Raw genomic sequence first — 11,687 nt, forward strand, 5'->3', positions numbered from 1 at the left:
AATACGTCTGATAGGATTTGCGAGGTGTCTGAGCCCCCTATCTAATGTTAGCATGCTACTACTTACAAGGTAAACAGCTTGCTAGTGGCGTGATTGGTTTGTTGACCTGTCAATCTCACTATAGCATCTCTGGTATCAACAGAACCCCACGCGCCAGACTCCTCCTCCGACATCCGTTGGATCAACGCATTCTAACGCGTAGGTGTGAAAGGTCTGTGAGAAGACGATGGCATGTCTAATTTGAACTTTCGATCGCCGTCAAATGTGTTAATATAATCAACGTGAGTAGTTTTTGGTTTGTTTGCTTTTGTATTCATTTGTTTGTTTGACCTAGCCTAAGCCTAGGTGTGAGCTGTGTTTTATCGTGCTGTTTTTTCTTTCTTTTCTTTATCGCAGCCATTACCCTCCCTTGCTGTATTCTGTATTTTATTGTAATTTATTGTCAACAATGAATATTGTTATTTTTCTATTCAAAGAAATTACTGGAGTGTATCCGTGAGAAAGCCCGCTTGTCTCTTAAAGGCACAATAAAACAATTCTGTACATCTTGGTGTGAAAGGGGTTCCATGGCAATGTTCCGAAAGCCCAATTTTCCCACAGCCCGCTGTTCCGAAATTGTGAGCACAGCAACGTGAACCACTATAGCCCACATGCACATCCCAATGAATCACACAATCATAAACGCATTTATTTCACAAGCATGAACTTTAATTCAGAATATTATTATACACACATGGCATTAGCATCGCGATGATAGCCTACAAAAATAATTTTATGATTGCCAACGCATGCATGCTTTGCCAGTGCTTGAAAAGATCTGCGTAATGTCCTGCGACAATCTGCCGGTGATTTCCTTCGCATGAGTGGTACCCCATATTAAAAACCAGAGTAGGCTAAGTTAACAAATATTGCCTAGGAAAAGTTATATGCGTGATAGCCCGGTGAGCGTCTCCGCTCCGCTGCGCAAACTAAATGCTGTGTCTTTTGTGCCACTTAAAATATATTTTTTCGGAATATCGGGCTTTCGGTACACTGGGCCGTCCCCGTGAAAGGCAGGGGTGGCACAGTCGAGCACATCAGAGCCAAGACCTTACAACACTGCTGTAAACATGTAGGTAAGTCATGTGTAACCTCAAAGGGGTAAAATCAGGAACATATAACGACTGAAAGATCTGATTGCAACACATACATTTTATTATTTCATTACAACTATTTACAAATCTTGAACAACATAACATTTGAACAACATAGCATTTAATTACAACTATCTACAAATTTAACAAAATAACAATAATGAACACAACACAGATTACATGAAAGGAGGAGTTGAGGGAGGTGAATTTCATTACAACTATTTACAAATTGAACAACATAGAGAACACAACACAGATTACATAAAAAGGAGGAGGTGGAGTTGAGGGGGGAGGAAGTGCCACCATCTTAAGGCTTTTTTTGGGCTTTGGTTTGGCACTCCTTCCTCTCAGCCCGGCTGTTTTATAAAACAGATACAACAGGTAAAAGCAAGTTAACATTTAACAAATACATTTAGTTTGAAATGTATCAACTAGGTTTTACCTTATCTATTTTGAGAGGTTTTTGTGATTTCCACACCACTTTCCGGATGTCTGCAGCGCTCAGGCATCGGTGGGCTGCACCCGAGGCCTCCTTCGTGGGATGGTGGAGCAGGAGGCCTCTTCCTTCCGAGGCTGGAGCCGGATCATTACATCCCTCAATTTGACGTCTTCTCTGGGGAATGGTTTGCCGCGTAAAACCGCGCGGCCGTGCAGTGGCACATGGCCTCCGACACGGCCGTGGCCGCTTCCGCAGGTAGCGCCCTGTGGGCCTAAATGGGAGACATAAAGCTCAATTAAGTTTTATTTATATGGTTCCAATTCTGATTGTCTCTTTAGAGCCTGTTTACAGAGCCCAGAGCCTAAACCCTCTCGAGCAAGCATTAGGGCAACTGGGGAAAGAAATCAATGTCAAGGAAAAACTCCTCAGCTCAACAGCTACAAGGGGAGGGAGGACAGAAGAGAGAATCAGGAGCAAGCAGATAGATCCAAATGGGTCCACTGATTTTTCAAACACCTTAAAGTTGACTGAGTATAACTCATATATTATCACTGACATGTATACTCACATGTGTGGCCATTGAGCTTCTCATGCCCACAAAACTTGGAGCAGGCTCCTTCATCCCAATCTCTTTCCAGACGGCCTGGAAGGCGGCAAGAAGTGTCCGGGACTGTTTCCCGGACTGATTAAAAAAATAGTGGTTCGACATTCCACCAGGGAAACAGTCCCGGCTCTCCATCGCCTTTACCATTACGCCATACTCCTCTGCCTGGAGCGCCACTTTGGCATCGCCGAAAGTCCCCCTCGTCTTGTGGCTTTTGATCTGTAAAAGATATAAAACAAAGAATAAGTTATGACTTTCATTAACCTGGCCCTGTCAAATACAAAAATCTTGTAAATACAGAAGCACAGACTTTTAGAATAAATATGTTGTTTTTAGTTAAGATTTTTAAACCTTTGGCAAATTATATGGGCCAGCTATGTAGACCAGCTATGTAGTAAAATGTCAGTCCTCACGTATAAGATGTACGTGTCCCCCCATACGTGGACGGCCTCCTCCACCTCCTGGACCGTCAGATTTCGAATAGTGTTGATTCTATGGCCGCTTGTGGTTACCATCAGGCCCGCCAGGAGGCCAAAGAACATTTGGAGGTCCCTGTCCTCCAGGGACTTCTCGAGCCGAGCTGATCAAGCATGGATTACAACATCATTATTACAGTTTGACTAAATGTATTGCTTACTTGTCATAAAATTATCAAAGCATTCTAATAATAATTTAGTTGTCATTGTATTTCAACCCTTACAGAGGTAAAGGGGCAGTTTTCGACTGGCCAGGTCGATAAACTGGCTGTGGTCAGCTGCCTTGAGGAGATTTGCTGAAATGACATGCAATGCATATTATTAAAACACTTTCATACCTGCAAATCTGTTCCTGGATCTGGTAACGTGCAAAAGCATAGAAACCTGGGAGCAAAATGTAAAGGACAAACCTGTCTTTCTTCTCCTCACTCGCTGCTGGTGTCTGACCACATCCCTGGCCAGGTCTTTTTGGTGCTTCCTTATTTGGTCAATCAGGCACCCCAGGACCTTCTGGGAAAGCCTGACCCTGACCGGCGAAGCCCTTTTCAACCATTTAAAAAAAACAGTGACGTCCACCATCTTTTTTTTTATGGTGGTCGGGGCCAGGCCCTTCTCCTTCAGCTTCCCGACGGCACTAAATATTTGAGGAATGTTGTGTATTGTAGAAACGATTTATCTATGCAAGTTATTTTAATGCATGCCCCCAGTCAACGCCAACAAAGTGACTACAACCTTCTTAGATAAATGGTCACTATATGTATACTCACCCTATTAGGTGAATTATTTAGCAGAAGTGACATAGTAGTCTAGTATATATATAATAGACAATATAGTACATACACAGTCAGCCGCCTCTCCTCCTTTAGGGCGGTTAGACTTTTTTGTGGGACTCCGTCGCAGCAGAGGATCACAAATTCCCTGATATTCGCAACCCTCTGCTTGCAATTGTCCTGGTCCTTAAGGCCGGATTTGGCCCCCAGTTCCCTCTCGTAGAAAAGATCCATGAGTTCCTCTGTCAAAATAAATAACATTGCTAGTGTCATGAACTCTAAGCAGAAGGGCCCCAAGGTTATGCTCAAGGTCCTTTAAACAAAGCCACAACTGGGGACCAGTGGAAAAAAAGTATACTAACCAAACCCGGGCTTAGCCATACATAAGTCCTCCTCTGCCCGCTGAAAGCGCCGCCTTGGGGGCCGGTGCATCCTCTCCCTACCCATGAGGATGGCCACAGTCCCCCGCAGCTTGGCATTTTCAGCCTCTCTGATCCTGCAGCCATGGCAGGCAGGCTGGGTAGCAGGGGCAGCAGGCTCTGCAGCAGGTGCAGCAGAAGGGGCGGCAGACAAAAGGGAAACTGTGCGCGCAACCTCCTGATCCTCCCTGGCCAGGTCCTCAGGTCTAATATCAAGATAGCTGACCATGGGAGGAGAGGGGTTGGATGCGCGCAACAACCTGAGCTGCCCAAGCACCCACTCCTTCTTCGAGCACCTGAAAAGGTCTGCCCTTGATGCCGACTATAAAGCAGACACATGCATATCTTAGCGAAGTATACTTACAAAAATACACAGACAACATGGATCTGTGAGAGAGAGTTAGAAACACTTCACACAGTGCAGTATTCCCATAGGATGTTATATCTCTGAATGTGGACAATTCAAACTCCTTAAGTGGCAGAAAAACTTACCGTCAGGTACTTGTGGCTGGACAGCAGATGCTTGTCCAGCCTGACCTTCTTTTCATTGCAGATGGTGCATATCAGTGGTTCTGCAACACTGAAATAATAAACAATTATATTGAATTAAAATGAAATGGTTACTTAGGAGTAAAGATTTGAAGTCTATGTAGAATTAGGCTATTTAGGAGGAGGGTGTGAGGGGGTAGGGGTGGTGGTGAGGAAGACTTGTTTAAAGTGAAGCAAATCCCCATAGGTCAAAAATTAGGATGACCGATCTCATGGCAGCGTATAAATAAAGAATGAAAACATATAAATACATTAAATCTGGCACACTGGCAGTGATTCTGTGACCAATCCCCAGTGCCACTTTGCCTATCAGCAGCAGCATTCATAGTCACTCCATGGAGTGCGCGCGCCCACACACACAGCGCTCCTAAGTAGCCTTTGTGCTTTACAGATATTATTACTGTATGAATTACTAAGAAATAAAGAAAAATACTTACCGACCATTAGAGGCTTTAAGTATTAGCCTCAGCTCCACTCTGTTGCAAACCTTGTGCGCTTTCATTAAATGCTGCCGCATGGCAGCATAGCACAAGCTGCACATGGGGCATTTTTGTTCGATTTCTGAATTCATTTTTTTCTGTTACAAAATGAATATTATCATTATTATTATTATTCTTACTATTATTATTGATACACCCCAGTAAAACAATATAAGATGGCAAAATGATATTTCAAGAAGCATGCTGTGCAATGCATGTGTGCGCATGTCATTGACATCACATAGCTAAGCTAATTGCTAATAATTATGGCTAATTATAATTGCTAATAAGCTAATCTAAGTTATTGCAATGACATGTGCTCACTTGAAAAAACTAATATCTAATTTTACTAGTTTTTTTAATATATATATATATATATATATATTTTTTCAGAAACAAGTGAAATATGTTTCATCAACATGTCAAGGCCAACACATACCAACAACAAAGCCATTGATGAAGGTAAGATTATAGTTAAAGTAGGAGCAAAAATCTTACTGTCTTGTCTTCACAGATGATCAATACTTTCTGATGTCCAGGAGCCCCGGTCAATCATCAAAACCAGTCCCAGTAGAGACTCTTACTTTGACACATTGCTTGACCATGTGACGTATGACCCTGCGCCAAGGTTCCTGTTAGAGCCATAAATAACATGTCTATTATTACTGGATTAATATTATGTTGTATTACTCTTACGTTGACACATTGTTTGACTTAATTGTGATAGAAACACAGAAATAGGAATCTTTTATTTATGTATGGACATGGATACCTGACCATTTTCAAGATAAAGACATTTAAACTTTTAAGTTTTGCACGTGTCCATTACTTTCCCAGAGTGCTTCGAAGGATGTCACAGATATTGGATCTGCTGCCATTGGATCTGATGATTAGGGTTTGTGCTTGTGTGCGTACGTGCAAAGATATAGTGTTTAAAGTTAGGACCCTTTGACTTTTTTGGTGGCAGGTGGCAAAAGGATGGCCCTATTGTTTAGAAAATTCAGTTTCCAGTCCTCTATGACGTGCCGAATCAGAATACCGTAAATTCTCAAATAAAGACCGGGATTCAATTAGAGGCCGGGCTTCAGATAGTAGCCGGGGGCGTGGTCGATACGGACAAATAAAAGCCGGGCCCCAAATACAGGCCGGGGGTAAAAAAAAATAAAAGTAATATTTCATGAATACATGTTCTCCTTATGTTTAATGTTATTGGCTAATTCCATGTGCTGTTGGCAATAAAAAAAGACATTTTACCACATAGGCCTAATAGGCGAATTTGTTATTGTTCATGAAGGCGCGTCTGGCAATTTGTTATTGTTTAGCCTAAATGCACGTATCGTAGCCTACTGTTGTTTATCTTTAACGTTTTAGTTGGCTAGGCTACTTTTTTCAAATAGATAGTAAAGCAGTGCACTATGGCGCCAAGGCGAAAATTCGATATACAATTCAAAGAGAAGGTTTTAAAGTTTGCAGAAGAACATTCGGGAGAAAAGGCAGCGAAGCAGTTTAATATAGACCCAAAACAAATTCAAAGTTTGTGGACTGACACTGAAAGATGACGGGAGTGAAGATGATCTCATCCATTGCTTTAAAGCGGGACAGCCATGCGCCGCTGGTAGGGATGCGCTGGCGCAGCTCCGGCAGCGGGGGGAGGAGAACCGCACGCAAGTAGCCCAGGATGAGGAGAACGACGAGGAGGAGCTGCTTAATAATGAACTTGTTGTTCTCGATGATGAGGATGGGGAAGAGGGTGTTGAGGTGGACGCCGAATAGCTGTACAAATGTTGCCTCATTACTGGTGAGCTTTGGATGTAGACTTAAGTATTATGTTTAGATGTAGGCCTATTTTGCAAGGTCCATTTAGTTCGGAGTTTGTTTTGCTCTATTTGACCGTAGCCTAATGGCTATGCCCATTCAGATGTTGCTGATGAATTTGGTAGTTGCGTAATATGATAGGCCTAGTCTAAGTCCTGGCCTTTTGGTTTAATTTTGGTTGTCTCCTGTTCGTTCTGTGATTGCTGTCCTTTGACGGGACCAGATGTTTATTGTTACGTTGACACTGCAAATAAAGCGCTATACGCGATAAACTTTTTATTTGGCCGAGTGAAATTTTTGACTTGCTTGATTGTAATTGAGAACATTGGAAAATATCTGCAATTAACGATGTATCTTAAGACTGACACTATGGTTTATTACGGATTCATTTCTAAATGGTTAGTCTCCAGAAAGTTGATTAGCTACAGGTCTACCGGTTTCATTCTACCGGTAGCCTATCGGTAAATGGTTGCAGGAAGTGTTGAACGCATATGCAATGAATGATATTAGCCTACTGTAATTATGCCCATTATTTGATTTAAATAATACAATTCTATAACAGAAGATACCGGTAAGTAAGAAATAAAGGCCTGCCCCTAATACAAGCCAGCCCCAAATACAGGCCGGTGCGCTGTGCAGCCTAAGTAAATAGAAGCAGGCCCGTACACCAGTACGTTTAAAGGTCAAACCATCAAATATGAATCTTTTTTTAGTGTGGCCTTGTGGGTTTATTTGTATGGTGAACAATATTCTGGAATCCAATTTGACCTCTGACATAAGCAAAGGGGTGAAAACACACATGCTAATATAAGTTATTAACATAGATCAAGTTCCTGGAACTTTTTGCATGCAAAGATATACAAACCTGAATTACACTTTATCAAATTACCAAAAAACAATAAAACCAGGTAATTTGTGTTTCTGGGTCAGACTATGGGGTTTCAAGCTTCATCAAACAGTAGTTGAACCAAGTTGCCAGGACTTTATGTGGCCGAGTTAAAGGCTTGAGTGTTAAAAGTTAGTCCTATTTTTTTTTTTTATTCTGTTTCCAGTCCTCTCAGACGTGCCGAATCAGAGTCTGCCTTTACATTTTGTGAGCTGCGTCGTTTAGTCACCCAGTCAGGGAAATTCAACTTCTGAGGCCTAACAGGTAGAGTACACTGTCTTAAGCATAATTTGTCAAAAAAAATCTAAAACACAAAAATTTGATGGACTGTTATTTATTATTTTTTTGGGAGTTCACAAGCTAATGTGCTACATTAGCGCAGCACTGCAACCGAACTTGCTACTTGAACTTTGCTACAGCCAAACTGATGTTTCTGACCACGCCCCCCAGGCGACTTTTCGCCTAGCGATTTAACACATGTAATTTGTGCCGTGGACATCCACCGTAAAGGGAAGGACAGTGCCCAACCTGCTCTGGCCCTTTGAGTGTGAGTGTAGGAAAAGCATGGAGTCCATGTACCCTAACATAACCCCCATCCTGACCATAACCTTTTCCCAAAACCTTACCCCATCCCAAAACCTAAGCCCAGACCCTGTCTCCCCACCCCCCTGGACTCTGGGCTTAGTACTTACTTGCATCTATAGGTAAGGGATCCGTATTTCCGCTGGGATCGGTATTAAAACCAGAAGTGAGTATGTAATTCCGACAAGTGATCACACCCGTTGTCAGACATCCCAAGTTTCCCGGAAGTTCCAAGAAGCTCCTGCATACTGATAGGGACTCCCTGATGCCCGCAAATTACTTAAAATCTCCCGGAATCTAGAGCTAGCGAGCAAGACCGCGCACACGAGACAGACCTGCTCCAAACCGCGTGAGCATCTGTGTAGCGCGCGCACGACTGAGAGGGAGAGGGACCTAGAGACTGTGTGACAGTGTGCGTGTGTGCCTCATGAAGCATCCTGATTGGCCTGTTTCGGTAAGTCAACCAATCAATTTTCAGTGTGGGCGGGCTTTTATCTCTTCTCCCGAACCGAATTATCAGTTCATTGTATCTAGGAACAGGAGCACCATGGCAGAGGGAGAGTGCCCCAAAAAACGAAAATATAAGACACATTTTACAACAGACTATAGAAAGGTGTACCCCTGTCTTATAAAAGTAAATCACAATGACTGTAAAAGACATGTTGAGGTGAGTTCAACAAGTTTAATTTCATGTGCATATTATTCAGGCCGGCTAGTTGCCAGGGCTACATGAAAACAACAAACTCCTTAGACCTGTTTAAAGTTGCAATGGAATAAAAATAAAAGCAGTTAACATAAATAGTATAAGCAGCATATAAATAGTAAAAGTAATCTACATATTTAAACATAATTAACAAAGAATTGCATAGGGCTATAGCCTATAGAATGATATTATGCTTTTATATCTTTTAGGGACCACAATAGGCCGTAAGGTGAACACTGTTTTCGTTTCAACCCGCTCCACAGTCGCGCATCTACACAATCTTTAGCTCATAAAAAAGAACGAGTCGTGCTTAGCTACCAAAAAAAAGTTCTTCGCTGACTTTCCAGTCAATTTTTGGTGCGTCTATGTTTTATGCCGAACTAGTTTCTTCAGAGCGCACAAGGATCTTGGTCGCGAGTGCTGGCACTTTTCGACACGTGATCGTTCTACACCAATGAGGTAGCTGCTTTTTGTCAACAGAATGGCAAGATGGCGGCTCCCGTGGTTAGATTCAACGTTACCGATCAAGAGGAAAACACCCGAACATCCTCAAAAGTGGGCTAAATGGATTCTAAATAGTGCTGTATACATAGCCGCGTCCAAGAAGAACAATGAGGCAAATATACGATAATGTTATGCTTATGTTAAGTCATTTAGATCAAGTTTGACATACCTGGGAATACACCTTACTGACGATCTAACATGGACTGTGAACACCCAGCACACACTGAAGAAATCAAGGCAAAGACTGTACTTCCTACGTCAGCTGAGGAAGTTCAGAGCATCAGCACCCATCAGCTGTGTGTCCTGACAGCATCATCACTTGGTATGGGAACTGTACAGCCTGTGACAGCAGTACCACATCATCAGAGCACCTCTCCCTACAGACCTACAAGAGAAGACTACGTACCAGGGCCCAAAGTATTGTAAAAGACTCCTAACATCCTGACCATGGACTTTTCTAAACACTGAGGTCAGGAAAACATCTCTGCTGCTACAAGACCAGAACAGAGAGACTGAGAAGGAGCTTCTTTCCTCAAGCATTCCGTATCCTGAACACACACAATGACTATATAAACAGCAATTACACTTTTTTTCACACTTGCACATGGACTGTACACACACTGCACTTTATACTCCCTCTTGCTATTTATGAAAAATATTTCTTGATCTTTCTTTCTTCACACTCGCACAGAAAAAGCTTAACACCAAATGAAATTTCACTACATGCTTTACGTAAGTATTTCTATGTATGTGACAAAAAACATCCTTCCTTCTATCAATAAAAGGCAGTAATTGTACTTATACCAATGACCATTTGTTCGTTCGTTCATTCATTCATTCATTCACAAATGAAAACAACACTGATGAACCATAAAAACAATCTTTATGAAAAATATGAAATATGATATATAAAACTGTACAAAACTAAATAAGAAATAACAGATTAAGGACACTCAGTCCTCACTGTCAGTGTCAGGACGGTTATCTTCCAGTTCCTCAGTTTCTTTTGTGTTGGCACAATTACAGCAACGACATAAGTCTGTGCAACACAATCCTGCAGAAAAACAGGAACATCTGCCTGTCTCACAGGCACCTTTGCAGCCGCAGTCAGGGGCAGGGTTTCTGGTCATCCAGGTGATGTGCAAGGTCCCATCCTCTATTTGCCAACCATATCCAGCAGGTGATGGAGCACTTATATTTTGTTTGAGACAGGACCTCATTATTGCAGCCTAGTAGTTTCCCCTTTTGCAATGCTGATGGAGGGCATCAGCAGTAGGGGGAATGCATAATTCTGGCAAGGCTGATGATGCTATACAGAAAGCCTTGTACCTAGCTTCATTTACATTATCAGCAGCTGGCTGATCATATAAGTGGCATACATACTGGCAAAGAAGTGCAAATGTTGACTGCTCCAAGTTAAAGTTAGTACCTAAACTTGTAAAAAGCCTTTAGGTACTCATCTTTCTCACATGCAACAGAAAATGTCTTTCTTTTTCCTTTGCCTCCACTTGTGGAGTCACACCCAGAGAATGTGTGAATTCCGATCAAGGCTGAACACACACTGGTTCCGAGAGCTGATGACACCTTGGTAATGTCAATGATACGTGTCCTGTTGCCAGTCCCTGTGAAAACATATAAACTGCATGGCAAATCTGTCTGCACACTTACAGCAATGACTGCCACATCAGTGTCAGAGCTCTTGATAATGACAGCTTTATGCTCCCGTGCAGCATGTTGTGCATGTAAAAACACCCTTGTGTCACATTCTTCATGATCACACTGCAGGTCTTCAACAACACAAACAGACTGTACACCCTCCTTAACAGTCACACAGTGACATTGATTTGTATGTGCAAGCAGAGGTTTTTGCCCACTATTGTAAGGTCTGCATTGTTCCATACAACATACAGGAATTCGGTATTTGTTCCTTCTGAGAGAAACTTTTTCCATTGGGTTGGGGTCCTCTGATCCGGGCCAAAGATTTGCATGCGTTGTGACCCTGCATCAGCTCTATACATGACCGTTCTAGGTTTTTGATACTGATGGGGGAAATCACGAGTCAGCCTCTTCTTCAACATATCCTGTCTGCAACACAACAAAACAGTGACAATTAAGAGTCACAGGAGTATCATGAAAAGCAGAGAGTGGTGGAGGTGGTACAAGACATTACAGGCTAGAACCTATCTGCCATACAGCACATTTAACACCAAAGATGCCCAAGAAAGGCACACAACGTCACAAACCTCACCACACACACACACACACACACACACACACACACACACACACACCTTCTCTTTGTTGCCAAGTGGTACATGTCTGTGCAAA

At 42.4% G+C, this 11,687-nt stretch overlaps 1 protein-coding gene across 2 annotated transcripts; it reads right to left on the reverse strand.

The window, feature by feature from the left end:
• Positions 1-1,044: 1,044 nt before the first annotated feature.
• Positions 1,045-8,545, reverse strand: LOC116218241. 2 transcript variants are annotated; one of them, XR_006151493.1, is made up of 12 exons: positions 8,263-8,545; positions 5,368-5,501; positions 4,828-4,967; positions 4,334-4,421; positions 3,785-4,163; positions 3,493-3,664; positions 3,063-3,286; positions 2,877-2,948; positions 2,590-2,756; positions 2,141-2,395; positions 1,576-1,843; positions 1,045-1,489 (listed from the first exon to the last, which is right to left on the reverse strand). XR_006151493.1 is itself a non-coding variant. In XM_031559053.2 (11 exons), exons 3-11 carry the CDS (start codon positions 4,959-4,961, stop codon positions 1,730-1,732), a joined length of 1,605 nt encoding a protein of 534 aa, XP_031414913.1. In that variant the 5' UTR covers positions 4,962-4,967; positions 5,368-5,501; positions 8,263-8,545; the 3' UTR covers positions 1,045-1,729. The 2 variants fall into 2 exon arrangements, 1 of the variants encoding a protein (XP_031414913.1); XM_031559053.2 differs by having other exon boundaries at positions 1,045-1,843.
• Between the last annotated feature and the right edge of the window lie 3,142 nt (positions 8,546-11,687).

Source organism: Clupea harengus, chromosome 21, assembly GCF_900700415.2.
Source record: "Clupea harengus chromosome 21, Ch_v2.0.2, whole genome shotgun sequence".
NCBI lineage: Eukaryota > Metazoa > Chordata > Actinopteri > Clupeiformes > Clupeidae > Clupea > Clupea harengus.

Excerpts from the sequence above, each read along its gene's own strand:
- LOC116218241 (XM_031559053.2), bottom strand. The coding sequence starts at position 4,961 with ATGAATTCAGAAATCGAACAAAAATGCCCCATGTGCAGCTTGTGCTAT. Across the intron at positions 4,164-4,333 it reads CCAGCCACAAGTACCTGACG|TCGGCATCAAGGGCAGACCT; the intron begins GTAAGTTTTTCT and ends TCTGCTTTATAG. Across the intron at positions 1,844-2,140 it reads GAAGCTCAATGGCCACACAT|GCCCACAGGGCGCTACCTGC; the intron begins GTGAGTATACAT and ends TCTCCCATTTAG.